The sequence below is a fragment of the Engystomops pustulosus genome, chromosome 2, assembly GCF_040894005.1.
Source record: "Engystomops pustulosus chromosome 2, aEngPut4.maternal, whole genome shotgun sequence".
NCBI classification, from domain to species: Eukaryota; Metazoa; Chordata; class Amphibia; order Anura; family Leptodactylidae; genus Engystomops; species Engystomops pustulosus.
The window spans coordinates 156397913-156425672 of NC_092412.1; the positions used below are offsets into that span (position 1 = coordinate 156397913).

General features: G+C 42.5%; 1 protein-coding gene across 3 annotated transcripts in view; it reads right to left on the reverse strand.

The window, feature by feature from the left end:
• Nucleotides 1-15513, reverse strand: part of CNKSR1 (connector enhancer of kinase suppressor of Ras 1) — a 44350-nt gene extending 28837 nt beyond the window's left edge. For 2 of the 3 annotated variants that reach the window (XM_072137073.1, XM_072137071.1), the window contains exons 1-7: nucleotides 15396-15513; nucleotides 15088-15245; nucleotides 9625-9827; nucleotides 7174-7258; nucleotides 5682-5723; nucleotides 5167-5283; nucleotides 991-1050 (exon numbers count right to left, since the gene is read on the reverse strand). In XM_072137073.1, coding sequence (XP_071993174.1) covers nucleotides 991-1050; nucleotides 5167-5283; nucleotides 5682-5723; nucleotides 7174-7258; nucleotides 9625-9827; nucleotides 15088-15245; nucleotides 15396-15447 — 717 coding nt within the window. In that variant the 5' untranslated portion in view covers nucleotides 15448-15513. Of the gene's footprint in view, nucleotides 1-990; nucleotides 1051-5166; nucleotides 5284-5681; nucleotides 5724-7173; nucleotides 7259-9624; nucleotides 9828-15087; nucleotides 15246-15325 lie in introns of all 3 variants that reach the window. The other variant, XM_072137072.1, reaches the window with a different exon arrangement.
• Between the last annotated feature and the right edge of the window lie 12247 nt (nucleotides 15514-27760).

Below are 27760 nucleotides of genomic sequence, written 5' to 3' on the forward strand. Positions count from 1 at the left end.
GCAGCTGTATTTCTAAGTCAGCTTACACACGATGTATAATTGTTTGGTGAGCGTAGATGAGATAGGGTATCTCATCCATGCTCACCAAACAATTATACATCATGGGTAAGCTGACTTAGAAAAACAGCTGCTATGAGACTACTAGGAATCCTATGTAGGTTGCTCGGGATCAGAGTAACTTGAAGCATGCCATCAGCTGTAAATTACTTCTCACTACACTATGCAACTAGCAGTGTGGTTTAGGGTGTATAGCGAAAAATCACTGGAGAGGGTCCACGGTTAACCCATTAAATGCCTCAGTTGAATGCTACACAACAGCATAGTAGATGGATTCAAGCAATATTGGCACTGCTCAGGTACCCCCCAAAATCATTGGAAAGCATAAGGGCCATGTGCAAGGCTCCCAGGCCTGTCACTCAACCATTCCTATAACACCCTACAGGGAAGCAGTATACTGTATGAATGATTACACCCCAGTTCAAAACATGCAGGTACAGGTGTACGCGACATCAGAAGAAAAGTGTGTGTGTGTGTGTGTGTGTGTGTAGTTGTATGTACCAAAACTTGAGAATTCACCAAGAAAAGAAATAAAAAATGAGCATACTCTTCCCAAAGTGCATCCACTCGGCAATCTCTCCAGGTCCAGTTACCAACCAGGATTATCTTCTTCTCCACTCTCCTTCCGTTCATTTCTTTGTAATTAAAAGATTGTTTCTTATTTGATTGTGTATTGATTTGTTGTAAGGGCTCCTCAAGCCAGTTATGTATGACATGTAACTCTTGTAACATACCTCTTGTAACATATATACTTCTTGCCATATATGTCATTGTTCTATGCTGTACATTTTGTTCCTTACTTAACTGAATCCACCAATATGAGTTAACCCACCATTATGAGTTATAGATTTTAAAACACATTTTATTGTAAAAAATAAAAACAAAGAAAGGGCTGAAATGAGAATAAGGTACAGGAGAGCTGATCATACTAACCTCTGGTGCTATCCGGCAAACAAAATGTTGTCCAGAAGAGGTGGACTTAAATTCAATACCCTAAAATAGAAGCAAAATATATTTTAGTATGATCTGTATTTAAAAAAAAAAAAAAAATTAAAAAGAATGGCAGAGGAACACTAGGGACTACAGAAAGTAATTGAAGATCCTACACACTCACTCAAAAAGCCTAAAAATTTGACACAAAGTATAAGATACTACAATTTTGAGACACTTTGAAAACACAAAACTGCAATTACACACCCCTCCATTAGATGTGATCCATTCTGTTTGTACATTGGGAGTAACCAGGGGTAATGTAGTTACGCCATTATTTGTTCTTCAAAATGTCTCACAAATATTGCAACAGCTGAAAATTTGACTTTTTTTGCAGCTTATTCCAACACACTTCACTAATATGCCAGGTATATATGGATTCACTTGATAAATCTGGTTGAAGTTGAAAAGTAAAATTTGTCTTTTCAAAAAGTTCAAGTTTAGGCTCAAAATGCCCTCACGTCCCCTCCTGGTTTAGGAAAAACATAAGTACTATTTGCAACAAATTTGTGAGGTTTATGCAAGTTTTGTACCAAAATGGTGCATATATGCTGAAGACATTAAAACCACTAGTGTCACAGCACCGTTTCACTTTGGTTACATATGTTCAGTACAGTGTACAACGTAGCTTATCCCATTCTGGAAAGCATATTTGCAGCGTGCCGGGGTGTGAAAGCGAGTTAGAGGGACAGAGAAGGAGGAAGATGTTGGTAGTAGTAGCAAAATCTATAGGTGTTTAGGCTCCTCTCTACAGTGTATATAGCGCTGCACTCTGGGTTGATAGGATACAAGGAGCTGCAGAATGAGAGTGGTGTGGTAACCTGTGGCTGAGCTTTGTGGTGCACCACAGCCTTACTCACTGACCTGTCACGGTTTCAGATGGACATGAGGGCTTTGTAGCGGTCAGCAGTTTGGACCTGTAGTTCCCCCTAGGTGAGCCACTGATACTGCTAGCCAGCAGGATGGTCCTTGATGGTGAGGTGCAGGACCAGACAACAGGGAGACAATGAGGAGGAGCAAGGAACAAACTTACAGCGGTCTGGCGTATTCATGAGGGGGCAGTCCGAGGAGGCAGTAACTGGTGCATGAAGAGCGGCAGTCCCCGCCGGCCTATAGTGTGATAGGGGTGGTTCGGGGAAGAAGCAGAGCTTTGGACCGCCCCCTCATGAATACGCTGGACTGCTGTAAGCTTGGTCCAGCGTTCCGAGGCTATGGCGCTGCATTGTTTTCCAGCTTTATCAGAGAGTTCCGATAAAGCTAGGAATTTAACACTGCTAAAAATGGGGTAGCGCTAGAAGCTGCTTTATTAAGCAGCTCCAGTGCGTTTTTTTAGGGTAACAGGTCCTCTTTAAATGAGTTACTGCGCTTGTGGGGGGAGAGATCAATGGCTTCCTAAAACCCCAGTTTGTCACTACGAGTGGGAGGCTGGTAAGCTCTGTAATAAGGTAAACCTGGTTTTCCCAATGGTATAGGAGTCTCTGCTCTCCCTGTGACATAAGGAGCTTTCAATTTAAGTATCTAGGTTGAGCCAAAGACTACTATGTGTGGTTCCTAGAATAATCCAGAGGTCCTTGTACATCTTCCCCTTTGAATCCAAGAAAGATGGGGTGCAGAGGACTAATAACACTCTGCCACCCAATATACTGAAGTTCAGTTGGGGTGAGGTTTTCCCACTTACAGTAGAGCTACCTTTGTTTTGGTGGAAAGCACCTGGCTAATCTTCTCTCGCACTCTCAGCTCTCCCCATTGGTCTCCATTATTCTCTTTTTAGCAGCACGTCTCGCCAAAGCCGTTTTCAACCCACCTACCAACTGAACAACCACTCCTCCCCCTACTGTTACAGGTACAGATTGTGGGTGTGGTACACTGCATATGTGAATATTTCCCACAATTCCCTAGTGGAGCATCAATGGCTGTAAATCTTCACACACCTGCATGAAAGCCTTCATTTGCAAAGTCTCCGTAAGTAGAACTCTTAATTTCCTAGAACACACAGACCAATACATTGCTATAGTTGCGAAGCTCTTCTTTCTGGAATATATTTACTGGTTTGGATTTAATCCCGCATCATGTCATTAGGCTACCTGAAAGTCATGATCGATGTTAAGTGGACAGCATTACAAAGAGCAAAAGAGGCAATGCTTTCCTTATCCCATCCTGGAAAACATATTTGCATAAATACCACTGCACTACTTCTGTGAAAAAGGGCTGTAATTGCCATAAGGTATAAGGGTAAGTGACTAAGGAATATCTATTTTTCTGCCAGACTGTGTGAAACTATAGGACAGGTGACCTAAAGATTCACAGTAATATGAGGAGTGGAATTGTGAAGTATTGTTATATGTTTAATGAAAATGTTTTTATTTTTCATATACTTGCTAAATGCTGAAAACTAAGATGAGGCCAGACTATGGATTAAGATTGATAACAGAGCCCTGTGCAGTGAAAGAATGTGGCCTTGGCTAAATAACGATACTGCCCACTACAAGAAGAGACAGCCTTAGTTTCTGAGATTATCATATTATAATTTACTAACCAATGAACTATGGACATTACTTCTTATCTTTAGCTAACCACGCTAGGTCCAGCCCACTGAGGGTTTCTGTAAAAATCCTTTGTTACATGAATAAAGTATCACATCTGCCTAGCAGTTTGCAGAAGTTGAGATATTATACCTTATGTAGTTTGGTCTGATTTCTTCTCCTGAGCTCACCTGTGACTGTTATGAGTATTAGAGAATCTGAGGTTGTGTGAACAAAAACAAAACTTGACAGAATAAAGTGGTTCATAGTATTTAGTAGCCTTTAGGATTAGGGACAGAGGGTTGCCATAATGTATAGCAGTATGTGCACAGGTAAGTAAAAGCATATAGAGTGGGGGCAGAGGAGGTTATAATATATGGGAGTGGGGTTCAAGGTGGTCATAACCTCTAGGATGGAGGTCACAAGTGTTATTAGTCTTTAGGGGTAGGTTTTACATGTTCATTAATTCAGGAATATCCATAAGAGAGTTCTTTACTTGTACGATTTAGAAAAACTCTCAATCATAATAATTGTTCATTATAAATAACGGCATATTCAGGCTTAAAGAGGTTTTCCAAAAAACCCTCACATTTCAATCCCTTAGTGATGTTTACACAATAAAGATCATTTTAACCCCTTACTTTACAATTTTAGTGTTATTGCTGTTTTAGCTCCTATCAGCCTCTAGGCTGCTCAATGCAAAATCCCAGGATGTGGATGGGGACTCTCTAAGCAGACACATTATGATCTCTCTAGTTCTGTGGGGTGACAATGTGGTTAGATTATCAGGGTACATGTGTATATGCACTTTCATCTAGCTTCTGACATTGTACTGACACATAGAAGGAGAGAGATGAGACAGATCAGAGATGATGAGATGCCTATTACAGAGGCATAACTGACAGAGGCTGACAGACATTTACACGGTCAGCAGTGCTAAATCTTTGTTCTCACAGATATGTGCCTGCATCACTTATCTCCTTGTAGCTTGCAGCTTCTCTAACACAATGTGCTGGCAGGAAGTGAATCAGTGAATGCCTGCATGCTCCGTGCAGGCATTGCAGGGGGTGTGGCTACAGGCTCAGAACAGAAAGACACAGAAACTCAGCAAACACAACTGTCACACAGGAATCCAAGATAGCGGTCCGCATCCTAGTCAGAAGTTACAGGGTCGTGTCTAGGGGCAACTGAAATTGTGTACACCAGGACTGATAGAGAAAGGTTGGACTTATATCTGTGAAATGCTGCATTTTTGTTAATAACAGTGAATTAGAGAAAGTGTTATTTTGTTATACCGAGTACATATAAGAAACTTGTCTTTGTGGGAATACCCCTTTAATGCTTAGGGCAGAGTGAAGTATATACTGCGCTATCTGTAAGTACCAGAACTTATTGGGAGACTGAGACAGAATTCAGAAGAGATTTCAGTGAATGTCACTTTGTGTAGGATGCGCAAAATAACAGACTGGTCAATACAAATACTACAGTGTTTCTTATATTCCTTTGTGCTAATGAAATGTGAAAAACAGTCAACACTTGTACTAAGGTCTATGATATCTGTATACAGCCACCGTCCCCCAAACACCCCTTTGCTTACCAAACTGGTTGAAGACTCTGGATAAATCTGCACCAGCTCAAGTGCTGCTGTCTGACTAAGGAGATTCTCTGGGCTGCAGTTCAGAATACTCCTACATATTCCACAAATATTTTCACACTGAAAAAAAACTACAGTTATCAATGAAAAAAAAAAAAGACAGTGGTAAAAAAAATAGCAGGAATGAGCGGCAGATAAAGTTTACAGATGGCTAAAAGGTAGAGGGCATGACACAGGTACAATTGGGAAATATAACATATTTGCCAGTTTAGAAAGCAGAATATTAAAGGAAAGTGAGATCACTGGTAAACATTACTGTGAAATGGACAGGCACAGCTTGTGATTACAGTACATTACGCAATGGTTAGAGAGATCACAAGCAAAAAATAAAGTACCACCTCATACAGCAACCCTCTTATATTTATAAATACACTGGGCTACAGAGGTCAAAAAGAAAGGAGGCTATACTTAATGTTCAATGTGTAACAAAGTGTCAGTGTGACGCACATGTTACTTACAATTACTAATATCCTGCTCTCAATGAGTGAATCTGACCAGTCCTGTAAAAAAAAGTGATAGACCACAATAAAGAAGGAGAAATCGAGCGAGTCAGATCAAAATGGAACATAGTAATGAACCCGGAGTTTCACTCTGTTTAAGAGGAGATGTACAATCTCATGCGATATGGGCATCTATAATATTAAATAAAACTTTCATCACAGTCAGACCTGATGGCACAAGTGTTTCAGCAGCCTGCTGCATGAGCTCTAGGATTATTTTTGCTGATGTTGTTTTGTGAAATTGGACACAGAGTTATAAATATAAACTGCCCTTTCATAACAGAGGGGAGTGAAGAGCAGGCACGCAATGTAAGAACACAACACTTGGGGGAATGGGATGTAAATCTGTCACAAATCTCTAATGAAGAGATATAAAAAGTCCAATTAAAACATTCAGCTCCATAATTAATTTCCTGTATAATTTATAAATTTATATCACATTAATGAGCACAAACCATGGGAATTGTCACAGCACCCAACAAGAAACTGCATTCACTAAAGGCTCCTTTTCAATAGTTACACCTTGGGTAAGAAAATTTTTTTGGAATATGTAAACTCTAGCGATTGCTAAATAAGTCTTTTCACCAAGCAGACTTGTCTAATTTAAATAGTAAAATATGAAAGTATCAGGTTTAGGACAAAGGAGGAAAAGGAGTTAAACTATATTTTCCATAGATGATAAATTTCCATCGCAAGTATTTCTGACAAATCCCAGATCTAGAACATAAAGGTATTGCAAGAACAGGTGTCTTACTCTATTGAACGGAATGGGGGTTGTACTGTCCACATTGGGGCAGATTTACTTACCCGATCCATTCGCGATCCAGCGGCGCATTCTCTGCGGTGGATTCGGGTCCAGCCGGGATTCACTAAGGTAGTTCCTCCGACGTCCACCAGGTGTCGCTGCTGCGCTGAAGTCCGCCGAGGCCCGCCGGAATGCACTGAAGTTCACCGGCCTATTCCTGGTGAAGGTAAGCGCGAGTCCCGCAACACTTTTTTTTTTTTTTAAAGCAGCGGTTTTTCCAAATCCGTCGGGTTTTCGTTCGGCCACGGCCCCCGATTTCCGTCGCATGCATGCCAGCGCCGATGCGCCACAATCCGATCGCGTGCGCCAAAATCCCGGTGCGCAAATCGGATAACACGTCGGGAAAACATGAGATAGGAATAATCCTTTAATAGTAAGTCCATGCTGTACATTTATGTTGGAGACTCAATTGCAGTCCATTCCCTTCATGGGCCATCTTCTTTGAGAAGCCATTGTGGGTGGGAGCCGGAAATAGACTTCACTGTATTTACACGCACATCTCTATTCTTACTGATGTAGAAGAATGGGCTCTTGCGGTAAACCGATCTTATGGAGGGATACCACCACTGTTGCAGCTTCTAAGTTAAAATATTTCCTTATTAGCCACAGCCAAGCCAGAGACACAGAATACATTTACTGTAGTACCTTATGCAGCAGTTCTGCCAGCTCCACACACAGCGTGATAGCATCTCGGCTAGCAGAGTAATCATTCAGCCGCGTGAACAGATACCTGTGGATGCAAATGATACATCACTGAATAATATTTTACAGTGCACTTCAAATTACACCTCTACTTTATTCCTTGGGTTGGAACGATCATACATACTAAATTTCTATGGGATTTATGTTTTAATACAGTTTGAAAAAATTTAAATCCTTTTGTACAAAATACATTTTCTTCATTATACCCTATTCTGACGCTAATAACTTTTTCAAACTTTGGCATACAGACCTTTATAGGTGTCATTTTTTTGTGGAACATGATGCGTTTACACTGCTACTACTTTGGGGACTGTATGACCTTTTGATCACTTTTTATTAAAATTTTTTATGCAATGCAAAATGGCAAAAAAAAAGTAGAGTTTCGGACATTTAGGCACATTTTCCATTACAGGGTTTAGCCACTGGATTAATAGTTTTTTACATTCCAATAGAGCGGGCATTTTGGAAAGAGGTGACCGAACAAGTTTATGTTTTTATTTGTTTCTAGGGAAAAGATGGTAGATTTGAACTTGCACAATAAAATGGAAATCATTTCCGTTCTTCTACAGCAGAAAACTATTGTAGGAGCACTGATAAATGTCCCCTTATCCAACCTCCCTTGTACATAACCCAGGGACTGCCTATATTAGAACTGGCAGCTTTATGGACTTCTAAGCATGCCTAACTATGTTCTATAATACAATCCAGCAGGCCAGCTATTTTAAGCTATGTTCATTTATTTCACCTTGTGCTGTAAGGGTTTTGCAGACCTTTAGCACCTCCAATAACAATTTTTATGTTTTAGTCATGTACAAATAAATATCATACAATTTTGACTCAAAATACCACCTTATCCTTTGTCAACATAAATATATAAAAAATTCACTAAAACTCAATATGATGTAGTGGTGTCGCCGCTGATGACGTCATCAGCGGCGACACCGCCGCATCGCACTGTGCGCCCGCCAGCAAGTCGCATGGACGCGACTGCCGGCACGTGAAGATAGAAGAGAGAAGCCGCCGCAGAGGACCGGAAGCCGCCACTAAGCATCAAAGGTGAGTATCGTCGGAGGGTGAGTATTAAGTTTATTTTTTTATTATTCGCTAGGCATACTGAGGGCAGGCTGTATACTTTTTGGGGGCAGGCTGTATACTTCATGGGGGCAGGCTGATTATATACTACTTGGGACAGGCTGTATACTACAGGGGCTGGCTGGTTGTATACTACACCCTCGGCTTATACTCGAGTCAATAGGTTTTCCCATTTTTTTGTGGTAAAATTAGGGGTCTCGGCTTATACTCGGGTCGGCTTATACTCGAGTATATACGGTACCTAAAAATTGCTTATTCCAAAAAAAAAAAAAAAGTGAAAGTGGGCACACCCATTGCAGTACTACCTATATAGTGTTTATCCATCCCAATAAATACAAAATAAAAGGAAAATATCCAAACTGACACATTTTTAAACGCAATCATAAAGGTTGTACAAATAAAAATTACAGGTCTTTATACAAAAAAAAAAATCCCTCACACAGCAAAACATTGACAAAAAAAATTCTAAAATTATGTCTGCTAGAGGACAACAATGCAAGAAGTTTTTTACCCCCTCCTCAAAAGGATTTAATTGTCCAAATTAGTCATTAAAAAATAAATAAATTTGGTATCACTGTATTCGAATTGACCCAGAGAAAAAAGGTTTTATGTTATTTAGTTTCCACAATAAATGTTGAAAAGGATTCTAATAAAAAAAATGTCAGATTTGTATTCTGAAGTATACTTTGCAGAAACTGGAGGACATCTACCGTACAGTAGATATGTCTTAATAAGGACTTCTTTTATTATCACTCTATATGCCGTAATCGCCCGGTCACCAGAGCACATTAAGCAGGTGACAGGGAGAAGGGGACCGCAAGTGCAGCAGGAGGAGTTCATAAATTAAAAGCGGTTTCCCGTGGCGCTCGGGTGAAGTAGCCTGAGCACCCCAAGGTAATTAGCATAAATTTTATAACTATATTTCCGCTATCGCGGCATATAGACTTATAATAAAAGAAGTCCTGAGGAACTTATTATTATGACACATCTACAACGGTAGCTGATAGCAGATGTCTTTTAATAAAAGTTTAATATTCAGTACTTAAGAAACCCAAAATTGTGCAATTAAAAGCTAAATTTTGTCCCGCAAGAAACAAGATCCAATTATTTAAAAAATTATCGCTTGGTCATTAAAGCGAGTGAATTCAATGCTCTGTGGAAAAATAGGTCCACAACAAGCATATACTAGCTATACAAGTATGAGGTTTCAATTTTTCCAGCATGTGCCATCAATTTCTTTCACTAGAACCCTATCATTCTCTAATATGAGTGGAACCCACAATATAATCAGTAATCCAGTACCTGTTAAGCCATGAGAAGAGGCCTCGCGCTGCAGATACAATATCTATGATACAAGCCAGCTGTTTCTGAGTAGGAGACAACGCCAAGGACTGGGAAACTGAGGAGACCTTCCGGGTGCTGATGATGTGTGTGCATAAAATTTGGGACACTCGATACAGTTTATGAGTAAGAGACCTCAGAGTTTCACTGTGCAATTCATAGTGCTAAAAAGAAATACAAAGTCACATAATTCAGAATGAATGGATTAAAAAAAAAACATTATTTTGTATGGCATTTTAGGTGGCAGTTTTCAGACAATCCCACTCCAGAGTTCCCATGAAAAGAATTCAGCACAAACTTTGCAATGCGCGTGAGGGGAGGTGGCAGAGGAATTCTCTTTAAAATGTAAATACCTCACACATGGTAGGAAATTTATGTAAAGGGACTTCAGGCTCAAAAGGGAACAAGAGCTAACAGACTTTTGTGGCAAAATGATGTAACAGTTTTCAGATGCCAAGCAGTGGAACTATATCAGGAAAGTGGAAACACCCAAAGTGAAAATATCACAAATTTGGATACTTGGTTGGGATACTGCATTTCATAAGATGTGACTCGTACCCACCAATGTAAATGGGCAAATCTCAGCCATATATAGATAATTACAACCTCCCTTTATACAAGCAGGTCTGCTATGGTGCCCGGACGCAGGGGTGGGGGGGCTCAAGATGGATGGGCATAGCATAATTTATTAGTGTGCTCCCTGGCCTGCCACCTATCTCCCTGCAGGCAGGAATGTAACAAAAGCACAATTAAAGGAAGCCCCTGGGTTCGGAAAGGGACAGCCGGACTATAATTTAATGATGTCTTCCCTCAAGGCCAACTGGAGACTTGACATCTGCAGTAAGGAAAGGTAATTGGACGGGCACAGGGGCACATCATTAACAAGTTATAATTCGGCTGTCCCCCCTAGCCCATCCCACTACCTCTTCTGACTGCAGCTGACCATCCTATCCCTAGCCACGTCCACCTCTTATGCATCCTGCCCGTGCACTACCCTACCTCTCTTCTACATTACCTTCCCCTGTTCAGGTGATGTTATTTGACCCCCGCCACCATATCCCAGCCCCACGTTACAGGCCTGTGCAACAACAAGAGCTGTTTTCCAGACTCCATGGTTGGAAGCGAGCATATACTCAATGTGTGAGTAAATCTGCTGTATATGTGTATGTACTTGATGTATGTGTATATATGCTGTATATCTGTGTGTATGTTATGTGTAGATGCTGGATGTATGCTTATATATGCTGTATATCTGTGTGTATGTGTTGTATATATGGGATGTGTGTGTATACACTGATTTATATGTTGTATATATGCTGCATTTCTGTGTGTTTGTGTCGTAGCGCTGCATAATCTGTGTTTGCAATATAAAAGAAATTATTATATACTGGATGTGTGTGTACATTTATGTATGTAGACGAGGGGGCCCCATTCATAGGTCTACTATGGGTCCCAGTCTCTACTAGTTGCCCCACTGCTTACCAGAGACCTCACAGACCTTGCTTCTCATCATGACATACATGAATATGCTGTGATAACTTAAGCCCCGTACAATCTTGAATATAGCGTTCATTTCTCCTAGACAAGGTTACAATATATACATACTTGCCACACCTGCTTGTTAAAATGTGGATTGCTGGGCGATCTGGTGTTTTTGGAAACAAGTTGAAAGATCTGTACATTCATACCACAACAATTACATGCCATTCAACTCAAGTTGGGGATTGTTTGGCTGGACTAATCCAGCACAGTTTCTCTGTAATAATGGCACGATAAAGCTTGTGTGAGCTGCATCCTATAAAGCAATCCTTCAGGTGTGGATCGCCCCGCATGCCCCCTCCCAGAGTCTTTTTAACCAAATTGTAGAGATAAATGAAAGGTGTAAATGAAAAATTATAGATTTTCCAATTGTCCTGCCTTGAAATAAGGGCTGAACTCGCATTCTTTCAGAAGGTTTTATTAATAAAATTCAGAACTACGCGTCTCAAATATACCATGTCTTAACTGGGAACATGTGTATTAACCCCTTTGTGTCCAAGCCCTTTAATGGCTTTTGGGCCAGGCCTGGTTTTTTAATTTGCCCTGTGTCATTATAGGCCAGTGATGGCGAACCTTTTAGAGCCTAAGTGCCCAAACTTCAACCAAAAGCCACTTATTTATTGCAAAGTGCCAGCGCACCAATTTAAGCAGTAATTTATTTCTCCTTGTTCTTTGACAACTTTCAATCGTTCAGCCTCCTAAAGACACCAATTCAGGTGAAAGGAGGAGGGCAAAGTCGCCTATCATTGTTGGAAGGTGCCATAAGAAGATTCTTTGAGCCCTGTCTGGTGAACTTCATGCTGTGGTGATGGCCTGAGTGCCCACAGAAAGAGCTCCGAGTGCCACCTCTGGCACCAGTGCCATAGGTTCGCCACCACTGTTATAGGCGGTTATAACTTAGTGGCGCTTTAACATATCCAGGGGATTTTGAGATTGTTTTCCCGTCACACATTGTACTACAAAGTAAGAAACATTTTCATGATATCTTGTGTTTAGTTAAGAAAAAAAATAGAATTTTGTCAAAAATTTCTATAAATTATTCATTTTCAAAGTTCAAAATTTTCTGCTTTTCAGGCAAATAGTTGCAACACCCAAGTAACTTTATAACTAACATTTCCCGAATGTCTGCTTTATATCGGCATATGGTTTTATGCATCCTCTCTCTTTTCTAGGTTGTCAGGAGGTTCAGAATTTTGTGTACAATTTTTCTCATTTTTATGAAGATTGCCAAAACCCTTAGAGTGATGCCACACATGGCATTTGAACCCGTTTTTACTCATGCATTTTCAGTCCGTTAAAAAACGCATGTGTTTTTGTCAGGTTTTCCCAATTATCTTAATTAAAACTGGCCAAAAAAGTGGATGCCTTTTTTTAAAAAATGCACGTTTTTTTCAATGGACTGAAAACTCATGCTTAAAAACTGACCAAAACCGGGTTCAAAACACCATGTGTGACACCAGTCTTATTTACATAGTATAAAATGATGAAAAACTCAAACACAAAGTTTGATGCCCAATTTCTCCCGAGTATGAGGATGCCCCATATGTGGTGGTGACTGCTGTATGGGCACACGGCCATTCAGAGGAGATCTGCATTGTCACATTTTACAGGCCATAAAATGTTTATTTTTTTTGTAATGTGGGCACATGGGGGATTATTTTTATTTGTAGATGAGATCTGCTTTTCAGGTACATCATTTACGGGGGGGGGGGGGTGTCAATAGTAATAATAATCAGATTTTATTAACTCTTTCTTGGTGGTGGTTAAAAAAAATCAGTAATTCTTGTTTATGGTTAAACTTTTTTTTTTTTTACCGTTTTATTTGGTCCCAGTGTTGGACATGAACAAGTGATCATTTGATAACTTGTTCATTGTAATATGCTGCAATACTAATGTATTGCACCATATTACATAGTCAGCCTATGCATTCTGCATAGGCTGGCAGCTGCACTGTTAGATCGTGCTGTACGCACGATCCTAACAGGCTGCTACTATAGGCAGCCCTGGGGTCCTTATCAGAGGGTACCTATCGTCGTGGCAATGCACTATAGATGGCCCGGTCACTATGACTGTGGTGTCTATAGGGTTAAACAGACGGGATTGCAATAGTCGCTGTTACCACGTATGTTACCACATACTGCTGGGATCCCAAGGTGATTGCACAGGCTCAGCTTCTGAGCCCAGGTGATCGCCATGGCATAAGGGGAACTACCAGCATACTATGACGTAGAATTACGTCAGGGTGCTGGAAGGGATTAAATTGAACCTGAGGATGAGAGCTGTACACTCGTAGTTTCAAATTTTATTAATAAAATGCTTGAAAGCAATGATAGTTCAGCCCATCTTTTAACACAATTTTTTCATTTACCCCTATCTCTAAAAGCTACACAGCTTTATTTCATGCCGTCAGGAGATCACTGAAGCAGCCAATCCACTATACTGTCCCATCGGACATGCAGAACCTCCAAGGTTCAGTTTTTCCAGATGCAGTACTTGATGCCCAAACCAGGAATGGAGTAAAAGTAGGAGAGGGAGGAGCACCTTTCATTTCTATGTTCTCCACTAATATTATCCACACCTGGTTTTGGCTTCAAAAACTGCATCTGCCAAACTGAGGGTGCGTTCACACGTTGCAGTTAAAACTGCATCGCAATCAAATTTTAGGTGGTTTTAGGTGCAGTTTTGTCAATTGAACAGGGGAAAGACATGAACTGAACAAATGTATGTGATTTTGAAGGGGAAAGCTGCTCCACAAATGGCATTCACTCGTTCAGTTCATGTCTTTCACCTGTTCAATTGACAAAACTGCACCTAAACCACCTCAAAGCTGATTGCCATGCAGTTTTGACTGCAACGTGTGAACGCACCCTAACAGATCTGGCCTCCACCTACTATGATCCATTTATAACAATTATGTCTTCCTATTTGGCAGTGGCTAGTACACACTCCTACAGGTACCAGAATTTAAATGAGATTGTTAAAGGGATTGTATTAAATTTGATTGCAATCCCTATCCTCTGTATAATAATCTTATTGTGGGGGTCCTAATACATCCTGCACTGCAATCAATTCTACATGGCTGCATCAGAAATGACCAAAAATAGCGCTTGGGCAAGTTCCCACTTTTTCATGGGCAGTGAATGGAAGTGCAGAAGATCCCCCAGCATTCTGCTCCCATAGCACGTAATGGTGTGGCAGGAAATACAATGGACCCGCCACTCCATCATTTCCTGAAAACTGAATCCCCATTCTCATGATCTGTTGGTGTCGCACCAGTCAAACCCCACCAGTTCTTTAATGGCCCAGCATGGTAGCATGATCTGGAAAATTAACTTTAAAGGGAGATGTAAACTGGTTGTATAAAGTCACAAAGTCAATCACTGAAGTCAAGCTCTCCTCAGAATGCCCATCTGTTGAATTTGATGCCTCTATGTACAGGATCATCACTAATTGGTTCTCCTGAGGTCTGGCGAGTGGTGTCAATCTCAGCAAAGGGGAAAACACTGGTGGGAAGAGCTTTACTCCAGTGTTAAGCTCCCTGCCTCCATGACTTTATACATTACATCTTACATCCAAGCCAATTTTCTGGATGATACCACCCTACTATGCAATGAAAAAACATGATCTGGACAGTGTTTAGCTGTTAAAAACAGATAAGGGTTTATTTAGTCAATTTGTGCTGACAGGTTCCCTTTAGAGGAGCAGACTTGAACTGACTATTCGGCAAATTGATGCCCCTCACAACTTGCCATGGCTACGATTGGGTCACGCAGAAATCCAGTCTGCTCTTTTCTAGTTCCTTTAACAATTAAACAATGCTTTTATATCTGACTGTGACAGAGATACAGAACAGTCTCCTGATGATATGGACTAGCAAGTCCTTACCAAGGCACACAGCTGTTCCACAGCTTCCAAGAATATCTCCTGGTGGCCAATGCTCCTGACTCCTAGGGCATCAAGATGCTGAGGTGCCAGGTCCAGCAGATCCTGCCCTGTGATACTCCAGCCCAGGAAGGGGTAATGCTGGACTGCAGGGTCCAGACCTGTGGATACATAGAGATGTGCATAATACAGTAACATATCTATGCTCCAGGCTATACCCATCCTCCAGAACTCGACTTACTCCTGGTGGCCAAAACAACCCCCACGTCCATAGCGCGGCTCTATACAGTAGCGCCACACCCCACACTCACCCGCTAAGTAGCCCCGCACAGTGTCCGGAGACCAGGCAGATATCAGCTCCATACTGCCTCACTTCCTGGCGGACCACCCTGCTGACGTCACGCAGGTGAGAGGAAGCGCCCGTGACCCCGCCCCGTCCCTGCCTGGACTTACCTTCTATCCCTGGAATCACATTCCTGCGCCGCGGGCGGCACGGCGGGAGATTGCTGGCATTCCTCAGGAATTTCATACACATTTCAGTCACCTTTCACTTATATTCTCATTATTACGATATAGAAAAGTTGCTTCTGTCTGGAATTTTTATTTCAAATGTTGCATATCCTGTGCTTACCTCTCCTTCTACTACTCAGGTAAAAAAAAACTAACTTTTTTCTCTTTAAATCAGAGTACTGGTAAGTGTGCTGTGCCATATTTGTGGCTAACAAGACAGGGACGCAGAAGTGGTTCTTTTAATTGCTGCGTCTGACTCAGACAAATCTTTAATAAATAGCGATCGGCGCAGTGTGCGTCTAACAGAGGTTTCTGCTGCCTGCGTCTTTTGTGCGACCAGGTCATATATCCGATGACCGCTCCTCTCTATGACCCTACGCAAATGTGGTGATGGGTCATAAAGAAGAGTGCGGTAACGATGAGCCAGCAGTAGGGATTATTACATTTCTGTGCTGTGACTACCTATCTACCGAGGGAGCATGTGCTGTGGCTACCTATCTACCGAGGGAGCATGTGCTGTGGCTCCCTACCTACCGGGAGGCATGGGCTTTGACTACCTATCTACCTAGAGGCACGAGCTTGGACTACCTATCAACCAGGGGAGCATGCGCTGTGGCTACCTATCTACCGTGGAGCTGTGCTGTGGCTACCTATCTACTGAGGGAGCATGTGCTGTGGCTACCTATCTACCGAGGGAGCACGTGCTGTGGCTACCTATCTACTGAGGGAGCATGTGCTGTGGCTACCTATCTACCGAGGGAGCACGTGCTCTGGCTACCTATCTACCGAGGGAGCACGTGCTCTGGCTACCTATCTACCGAGGGAGCACGTGCTCTGGCTACCCATCTACCGAGGGAGCACGTGCTGTGGCTACCTATCTACCGAGGGAGCACGTGCTCTGGCTACCCATCTACCGAGGGAGCACGTGCTGTGGCTACCTATCTACCGAGGGAGCATGTGCTGTGGCTACCTATCTACCGAGGGAGCATGTGCTGTGGCTACCTATCTACCGAGGGAGCATGTGCTGTGGCTACCTATCTACCGAGGGAGCATGTGCTGTGGCTACCTATCTACCGAGGGAGCATGTGCTGTGGCTACCTATCTACCGAGGGAGCATGTGCTGTGGCTACCTATCTACCGAGGGAGCATGTGCTGTGGCTACCTATCTACCAGGGGAGCATGTGCTGTGGCTCCCTACCTACCGGGAGGCATGGGTTTTGACTACCTATCTACCCGGAGGCACAAGCTTGGACTACCTATCAACCAGGGGAGCATGCGCTGTAGCTACCTATCTATCGTGGAGCTGTGCTGTGGCTACCTATCTACCGAGGGAGCATGTGCTCTGGCTACCTATCTACCGAGGGAGCACGTGCTCTGGCTACCTATCTACCGAGGGAGCATGTGCTCTGGCTACCTATCTACCGAGGGAGCACGTGCTCTGGCTACCTATCTACCGAGGGAGCATGTGCTCTGGCTACCTATCTACCGAGGGAGCATGTGCTGTGGCTCCCTATCTACCGGGAGGCATGGGCGTTGACTACCTATCTACTGGGAGGCACGAGCTTTGACTACCTATCAACCAGGGGAGCATGTGCTGTGGCTACCTATCTACCGTGGAACTGTGCTTGGGCTACCTATCTTCTGGGTGGCATGTGTATACAGTATGGCTCAGTCAGCAGTAAGGCGTTCTGTCCACAGTTAAAGGGGTATTCTGCTACTTAACCATTCAGTACTCTCTTTTGCGCATCCAACCAAACAGAAATGTAATAAAAAGTGATCAAAAAGTCAGAATTACACCACATTTATTCCAATAAAAACTACAACTCATCACACACAAAGAGCCCTACTATAGCAAAATTAACAAAAACCTCTAAATATTACGCCTCTTAGAAGATGGTAATGCAAAAACAAGTGATTTTTCTCCAAATGTGTTTCATTATGTTAATAATAATAATAATTCTTTATTTATATAGCGCAAACAGATTACGCAGCGCTGCACAAAGCTTGTCAAATCGGTCCCTGTCCCCATGGGGCTCACAATCTAAACAACCTACCAGTATGTTTTGGAGTGTGGGAGGAAACCGGAGTACCCGGAGGAAGCCCACGCAAACATGGAGAGAACATACAAACTCTTTGCAGATGTTGACCTGGGTGGGATTCGAACCCAGGACTCCAGTGCTGCAAGGCAGAGTGCTACTCACTCAGCCACCGTGCCGCCCATATTATTCCCACCTATTTAAATGGGATATTGCCATGATCATACTGACCCGTAGGACATAACATGTTATCTATATAAAAAATAAATAAAAATAAAAGTAAACCCCTTGCCGACCATATGCGAAAAGGCACATCCAAGTCGTCAGGTTGCATGAAACTGTAAAATGTGACAGTGTAAGGGACCCCGGACATCTGTAATAGCTGGGATCACGATAGTGGCACCATGATCAGCCATGATCGGGGTGTCTATAGGCTTCCCCACCTGGGGTCTAGAGCCTGCCATCATCATCTTTTTGCATTCCTTCTTGCACCCTGCTCCAGCAACACCCTCCCTTCCTGCAGGGCAGGTACGGGGTAACAGGGTCCTGCCAGGGCTGGTCCAATATTCCAGTTCCCCCGCAGTCTTCTCTCTTTCACTTCTCTTCCATGTTAATGCATGGGTCTATTGCCAGCATGCATGATAAAAGGGAACATTGAAAGAGGGGGTGCATGCTATAGAAAAGGCGATATTTGAAGCAGGGGGAATGGACATTGGAAGCAGAGGCAGCATGCTACAGAAAAGAGGACATTAGAATGGGGGCAGCTACAGGAAAAGGGCACATGGAAAGCAGGGGGCTGCTACAGAAAAGCGGACATTGGAAGTTGGGAGGGGTCAGCTACAGGAAAGGAGACAATTGAAGCAGTGGAATCATCGAACAGGAAAGGGGACAATATAAGGGGGGGGGTTTCTTCAGGAAATGGGAAAATGTAAGCTATACATTTTTGGCTAGACACAAGACCACTGACCTATGCCCACCGATCCCTGGAACAAAGCTGGCCCCTGGGCAAAAAAAGGTTGGGGGCCACTGCTTTATAAGACTCCTTTACTTCCTACCTTCAACAGGCAATAATTGTTTTATATAGTGTGCTCCAGTGCTCTACCGCCCTCCCCCACTTGCCTTTGTCCCCTGTTCTAGGCCAACCCCTTTTTCCCTTCTAGCCTTACAGATTCATTGGTCTGAAATTGGATTGCTAAGAGTAAATTTCGGCTACAACTATTCCAGAATGGTTGGCACGACCTGTGTGACTTGCACTCCAAAAGCAAACCTGAGCCATTCGGCCTTAGGCTATATTCACAGTGCCGTTGCCCGCCCGTACCGTACGGTAGTGGGCAACGGCAGTGCATGGGGAGAGGAGGAGGAGGTCAGCGCAGCTCACCCCCGCCCCTCTCCATAGGAAGTTATGGCGCACGGCGCCATACTATGGGTGAAGATAGGACAGATCCTATCTTTTTCCCGGGTACAGAGCGGTACAGTGCCGCACGTGTGCTGCACCGTACCGCTCCCGTAGGGCGCGGCGCGCCCATTGCTGTCTATGGAGGACATATATTGGCCGTATATACGTCAGCCGTATATACACTCACCGGCCACTTTATTAGGTACACCTGTCCAACTGCTCGTTAACACTTAATTTCTAATCAGCCAATCACATGGCGGCAACTCAGTGCATTTAGGCATGTAGACATGGTCAAGACAATCTCCTGCAGTTCAAACCGAGCAGTATGGGGAAGAAAGGTGAGTTGAGTGCCTTTGAATGTGGCATGGTTGTTGGTGCCAGAAGGGCTGGTCTGAGTATTTCAGAAACTGCTGATCTACTGGGATTTTCACACACAACCATCTCTAGGGTTTACAGAGAATGGTCCCAAAAAGAAAAAACATCCAGTGAGCGGCAGTTCTGTGGGCGGAAATGCCTTGTTGATGCCAGAGGTCAGAGGAGAATGGGCAGACTGGTTCGAGCTGATAGAAAGGCAACAGTGACTCAAATTGCCACCCGTTACAACCAAGGTAGGCAGAAGAGCATCTCTGAACGCACAGTACGTGGAACTTTGAGGCAGATGGGCTACAGCAGCAGAAGAACACAACGCCACAGCCTACCTGAGTATTATTGCTGACCATGTCCATCCCTTTATGACCACAATGTACCCAACATCTGATGGCTACTTTCAGCAGGATAATGCGCCATGTCATAAAGCTGGAATCATCTCAGACTGGTTTCTTGAAAATGACAATGAGTTCACTGTACTCAAATGGCCTCCACAGTCACCAGATATCAATCCAATAGAGCATATTTGGGATGTGGTGGAACGGGAGATTCGCATCATGGATGTGCAGCCGACAAATCTGCGGCAACTGTGTGATGCCATCATGTCAATATGGACCAAAATCTCTGAGGAATGCTTCCAGCACCTTGTTGAATCTATGCCACGAAGAATTGAGGCAGTTCTGAAGGCAAAAGGGGGTCCAACCCGTTACTAGCATGGTGTACCTAATAAAGTGGCCGGTGAGTGTACGTCCTCCATACGGTAGTGTGAATGTAGCCTTAGGGGCTAGTTGCAGATTCCCCACCTTCTTTACTCACTTCCACCTAGCCATCAGTTTGATCATGACCTTGCATACTGACCGTATGTGTTTGAACTCTGATCCCACGGGACACACCCTGTCACTGGCCTACTCACTTCTCATGGATACTTAACCCTTACAAACGTTTTCTCCTACAACTTCTTGTTATTGCAGTCAGAACATGCGTGTATCTATGGATGAATGGCAATGTGAATCATGGGGGCGAATAAAATGATGCACATGTTTTCAGGAATACGCACCTCCGCTCCAACAACTTTTGGGGGCCAGCCAACTGAAAGTTGTCAGAGTGGAGGTGCGTGCTCCTGTAAACAAAAGGATGACTCCAGCAGACTGCAGCGCATGAGACTGGAAGGATTGGAGGAGGTAAATATAATTTATTTTCTTTAAAGGACACCTCTCATCAAGTCTGTGTCACTAGTCCTGTCACTTCTACCTGTTGGAGCAGCTCACAAGGATCCCATCCCAGCCTTTATCTAGTCAATTCATACATTAATCACTGTAATATCATCCTTTCCTTATTATGTAAATGAGGCTGGTCACATGGTCAGAGGCAGTGATGTCACCTCTGTTACCCCTCTCCTCCCCCTGCTCATGTCTGTGTGTAATGTATAGTAAAGCATTGCTGGTGTCTGTGCTTTATCTGCTGACATGCTGCATCCTCCTAATACACATGTGTGAGACACAGACATCAGCTACACAAGTACCTGACATGTTCTGCTATAACATGGCTGCCTGGAGCTGTTGTATCTCTCCTATACACACTCAAGCTGCAGGGGGCGCCAGCACCGGGAAGCACATGGAGGAGCCATTACACCATTATACCTCACACCATTACACTGGCTGTCAGTCAAGCACTGAGGGTGTGGCTGTGCCTCCCACTCATGAATAAGCTGGACAGCTTGAATATGATAATGACTCATTGGACAGGCATGTAGAGGGACAATGAAGGGATAGAGGCAATGCTTTCTAGTGGCAGTTAATGAAAATATATTTAGTTTATGGGGTTATTTTGCCTGACGGGTTCTCTTTAACAACCCTCCCCAGCTCACCTGCAGAGTTGGATAACCCCATTTAAGTTCTTTAACCCCTTCCCGATGCGCGCCGTACTAGTACGGCGCGCGCCGGGTCCCGGTGCATAGAGAGGGCTCGCGGGCCGAGCCCTCTCCATAGCCGGTAAGTCTTTGCTGCATATTGCAGCAAAGGCTTACCGGTAACACCCGCGATGTTTTCACCTCGATCGCCGCCAGCAATGCTGCCGGCGGCTTCAAAGAGATGGCGGCGCATGGGCGCCGCCATCTTGTCGTGGATCGCTGCTCCCCGATGACGTCACGGGGAGCGGCGATCCGTCGCCATGGTAACCTTGGGTGTTCCGAATACCCGAGGCTACTTGGTTTTAACCCATGCATTACAATGTGCTAATTGCACATTGTAATGCATGGGGAGTAAAATCCACATTTTGTAGTATGGCAGTATATGATAGGATCGATCAGACTACCTAGGGTTAGAGTACCCTAGGGCGTCTGAAAAATAGTAAAAGTAAAAATAAAAAACAGTTTAAAAAAAAAAATTATAATAAAAAAACCTAAAAATTCAAAGCACCCCCCTTTCCCTAGAACTGATATAAAAATAAATAAACAGTAAAAATCATAAACACATTAGGTATCGCCACATCCGAAAATGCCCGATCTATCAAAATATGATAATGTTTTTTCACTACGTTTAACCCCGTAACAGAAAATAGCGTCCAAAGTCGAAAATGGCATTTTTTTGCCATTTTGAAAAACATAAAAAAATTAATAAAAATTGATCAAAAGGTTGCACAGTCCCAAAAATTATAGTAATGAAAACGCCATCAAAATTCGCAAAAAATGACACTACCCACAGCTCCGTGCACCAAAGTATGAAAAAGTTATTGGCCCCAGAAGATGGCAAAATAAAAAAAATATATTTTGTACAGGAGGTTTTAATTTTTTTAAATGTATGAAAACATTATAAAACCTATACAAATTTGGTATCCACGTGATCGTACCGACCCAAAGAATAAAGTAGACATGTCATTTGGGACGCAGAGTGAAAGCTGTAAAATCCAAGCCCACAAGAAAACGCCACAAATTTCACCATTTTCACTGCATTTGGAATTTATTTCCCGCTTCCCAGTACACGCCATAGAATATTAAATACTGTCACTACGAAGTGCAATTTGTTACGCAGAAAATAAGCCATAACACAGCTCTTTATGTGGAAAAATTAAAAAGTTATAGATTTTTGAAGTTGGTGAGTGAAAAATGGAAGTGAAAAAACTAAAAAAGGCCAAGTCGTTAAGGGGTTAAAGGGATTGTCCACTCTTAACGAATAATTGATATTCTTTTGCAATATACTTTCTGTATTAATTCCTCATGCTTTTCTAGACCTATGCTTGCTTTCATTATATTGGAAGCTTCTTTGTTTACTTCCAGTGGATATAAATTTGTCCATGGTCATGTGATGGACATGCAGGTGCATGAGTCGTTACTATCAAACAGCTCTGATTACTCTCTGTGATATAACGAGCCATGTACCTGTGTGTCCATCACATGACCATGGACAGATTTATATCCAGTTTGAGTAAAAACAGAAGTTTTCTATAGCAAGGCAACCAGCAGAGATCTTGAAAACCATTAAGAATTGATACAGAAATTATATTGGAAAGTTGTATAACTTTTAATTACTAAACAACATCAAATATTTGTTGAAAGTGGACAACCCCTCTAAGACTGCGAGCAGAGACTTTTTAAGTTTTAAAAATGTAATAGGCTAATTAGCAGTGCAAGCAATTGTCAAAAAAAGGATTACAAAGAATATAAACATAAAACATACACAATCCGTTATATAATGAAAGGGATAAAAATGAATAAACCTTACTAGTGAAATAAAATACTTATAAGACAGGAAGGTTCGGTAGAACTTTAGTACAGCCTGTCCAGTTGAAAGGAATGGTGCATACAAAGACTGACAAAGGGCAGTCAGGGGATGGAATAATTGTGAAATTGCCTCCAATCAACTGGCCTTCTTGTTAACTTTCATCTCATATCAGATAAGTCTTGGGGTGTGGGAATGGGGGTGTTAAGTGATTGGACTATGTTTCCCAATAGCTAAAATCCTGACATTTAAAATGTATGTAGAATAATTTCATATCCTGTTATTGGGGCCTCATAACTACAGATTATATCCAAGTTATTCCATATATATGTTTTCCTTTCAGGTGTGTCTTTGTTTTTCTCAGTTTTAATTTAGGCTGGAAACCCGCTCACACGCTGCTCAGTGTATATCTTTCACCGTTATTAGGGTATTAAGGTAGATCCGTGGCAGGTTCCTCTAATGTATCGTAGTATAGACTTTTCTAGGGCTAATTCTTTCGTGGCCCAGAACTTTTATAAATTTTAATTCCCTCAATATGCAAATTTCCTACTACTGACCGGAGCTGAGGCTACATGGCTACTCCACGCCCCAGTAGCCTCTTGCGTTCCGCCTACCAATGCATCTTCAGCGTGCAATTACGAGGAGCTGCGTGCACAGTCTGCGAAGCTGGGTTCTGTGCAGAACGCATGCCTTCAGCTGCACAATCTGGGCTCTGAAGCCGGAGCTACTGCACATGCGCAGAACCCAGCTTTGCAGAGTAGTGTGCGCAGCTCAGCGTGCTGAAGAGGCATTGGTAGGTGGAATGCAAGAGGCTACTGGGACATGGAGTAGCCGCGTGGTGTAGCCTCATCTCCGGCTATTACACACCCCAGTAGCCTCCATATTGGTGGAATTAAAATGTATAAAAGTTCTGGGCCACAAAAGAATTAGCCCTAAAAAGGGCTGTACTACTATACATTAGAGAAACCTGCCACCAGATCTATCATCTACATTATGAACCAACCATACCTCAAGAATGCTTTAGCTACACTAATGCAGAAACATATCTTGTTTAATCCCTGAACTAAGTGGTTTTGCTGAAAAAACAATTATAAAATTATGATAATGAGGCTCTGTTGCTCTTGTGGCTGCCCTGACGCTCTCCTCACTATAATTATGCGCTGCGTGTGCCTTGTCCCGGCCAGCATAACCTGAGAATACGTAATCACTGTGTTGTCCCTGACAGGCAAAAGTAATCAATCGCTGCAACATCCCCCAGCTGCTTTGTATGAGTCATTGGGGTAACAACCTTCACTCTGCTGTGCTACTCCACAATCTTCTTGTGTACATCATCATGGAAACCAGAAATCTCATCACCGTTCTACACTGAGGATGATGTTGGCCTTCTGAGTGGCTCTTTGAGAGATGTTTCATTTCGGAGTGTTCCTTCCAAGGTTGATCTTAAAAGAACTTTTAACCCCTTAAGGACGCAGCCATTTTATTGCTTAAGGCTCAGCCCCATTTTTTGAATTCTGACTTGTGTTGCTTTATATGGTTATAACTTTTGAACACTGTTACTTATCAAAGCGATTCTGAGATTTGTTTTTTCCCCCACATGTTGTACTTCAATTAAGTGGTAAATTTTGTCTGATAAGTTTTGCGTTTATTTACCAAAAAAAGAAAAAATTATGAATTTTTTTAATAGAAATTTTCAAAATTCAAAATTCAAAATCATTACATTTTAAGGTAGATAGATTTACCACCTATATAAGTTGCTGAATAACATTCCCCATATGTCTACTTTACATTTTCACAATTTTTGAAATGTCTGGATAATTTATTTTGATGTCACATGGCTTACAAATTGAATATCAATTTTCCGTTTTTTCAGAATTGACTATTTTGGGGATAAATACCGTTTTGAATGAAATTTTACATATTTAACATCAAAACCCCCTATATAATCAACCCATTGTCAAATCTGCACCCCTCAAATTATCAGAAACAGCTTTTAGGAAAAATGTTAACCCCTCAAGATCTTCATAGTAATCAAATCAAAATGGAGGTGAAATTTAGAATGGTCAAATTTTGTCGGTTATACGTCCATTTGTTCTGCAATTCCTCCCGAGTACAGAGACCCCCACATGTAGCCGTTACTTGTTTTATGGGTGCACAGCGGGGCACAGAAGGTGCTCCTGCCCTGCAGCTGCCAGGATTTTCGTTTTCCCATTGGTCCCTTTTGAAGGCTATAAAATTTTTGCTTTTTTGTCAGTGGGGCAATATGATGGCATTTTTTTCCGGGATGAGATGTTTTTTCCATTGTTAACATTTTGGGGTTGTTATCCCCTATTGTTGAAAATTTAGGAACTTTTTTTGGTGGGCAGGAGTAGAAAACCATCAATTCTGTACTGGATTTTTTACTTTTTTTTTTTTGGTGTTCACCGTTTAGCCTAACAATCATGTTATCTTTATTCTATGGGTCGATATGATTACAGGAATACCATACATGAATATTTTTTCTTACGTTTTACTAAATTTGTCAAAAAAACCCTAATGTGGGAAAAATCTATCATTTTTGCATTGCCGTCTTCCAAGTGGCATAACATGTTTTGGCTATGGGGCTGGTTGATGGCTTCTTTTTTCGGGACATATTGGGGCAGATTTATCAAGCTGTCTGAAAGCCAGAATATTTCTAGTTGCCCATGGCAACCAATCACAGCTCTCCTTTAAAATATTCATGAGCACTGGTAAAATGAAAGCCGAGCTGTGATTGGTTGCCATGGGCAAGTAGAAATATTCTGACTTTCAGACAGCTTGATAAATCTGCCCCATTGTACTTTGTAACAGCATCATTCTGGAGTAAATATGTATTTTTATCACTTTTTACTGCATTTTTTTGTGGAAGTGTATAGGTAAAAATCATAATTTTTGGCAGGTTTTTAACAGTTTTTCAATGGCGTTTATCGTACAGGTTCAATTATGATTTACTTCAATTCTACGTGTTATGATTTAGACTTTTTTAGCCTCTTTATGTCTCTATATCGGACGCTGAGCGCTGAGTCAAGAAAGATGATTAATTTATCCCTTCATTTGGCTCTTTTGGGAGAATATTATCGCTATAAGATGATTCCACGTGTCCCGAAACCACATCTGAGACCGAGCTTGTTCCCAAATAACAGACTTTTGCAAGAAATCTGGAGGTCTTACAAATAAATATGCATCCGATATTATATTATAGGACATTGTAACTAGGAAAAAATGTGTAGAATTGGAGGCCCTGTTACAACAACTGATGGGGAGTACACAATTTATTATGGATAAAGAAAACTTTTAACAAAATCTGACAAAATTTAAACATGAACAGGAAGAAATTAAATGCTGTAGATGACATAGAGATATTGAGGAAAAATATATACAGTAATAGGCAACAAGATGAGAAGAGAGAAGACAATAGACAGAAACAAAAGACTTCTAGAAAATTGTTGGCAACTATGAAAAAAGACAAATAAAGACGAAAATCAACATTTTTTAGGTAATTGCGGATCCAGACCGAAGGAGGCAACAAACCAAAAGTGGAGGTCGCAAGTATTGCTGAAAGTCCAAGAACATAAAGCGGCTATGCATTGAAAACAGTACCAGAGCAGAAAAAGTGATTAACCCCCATCCCCCCATAAAGATGTAGTGGTGAATATTTCCTCGTCTTCCCTTTCTGATATGGAAATTGGTGTAATTAGTAAGGGCTTACCTTTATTTTTTTTTAACAAGTTTTATTGATTTGCGATACAAATAGACAAACAATACAACATGGACATGGCTATTCAGAGTGGATACATACCTTATATACTCGAGTATAAGCTGACCCGAGTATAAACCGAGACCTCTAATTTTACCACCAAAAACTGGGAAAACCTATTGACTCGAGTATAAGCCGAGGGTGGGAAATGCATTGATCACAGACCCCCCAGTATATAGCCAGCAAGCCCCCAGTAATATATAGCCAGCAAGCCCCCAGTAATATATAGCCAGCAAGTCCCCAGTAGTATATAGCCAGCAAGTCCCCAGTAATATATAGCCAGCAAGTCCCCAGTAGTATATAGCCAGCAAGTCCCCAGTAATATATAGCCAGCAAGTCCCCAGTAGTATATAGCCAGCTTGCCCCCAGTAGTATACAGCCAGCCTTCCCCCAATAGTATACAGCCAGCCCAGCCTGCCATCAGTAGTATACAGCCAGCCCAGCCTGCCCCCAGTGGTATACAGCCAGCCCAGCCTGCCCCCAGGGGTATACAGCCAGCCCAGCCTGCCCCCAGTAGTATACAGCCAGCCCAGCCTGCCCCCAGTAGTATACAGCCAGCCCAGCCTGCGCCCCATGTAGTATACAGCCAGCCCAGCCTGCCCCCATTTAGTATACAGCCAGCCCAGCCTGCCCCGTGTAGTATACAGCCAGCCCAGCACAAAAAAAAAAAAAACTTATATACTCACCCTCCGGTGCCTCCGATGCCCACGCTGCTCCCACGATGTCCGCGCAGCTCCTCTTCTGTCTTGTCGCGCCCGTCTTCTGTCTTCGTCAACATCCTGCAGGGCGCGGCCGGGAGAAAAACATGTCGGTGCCCTACAAGATGTTACCGAAGAAAGAAGACAGAAGAGGACCCATGCTGACATCGGAGAGCAGCGCT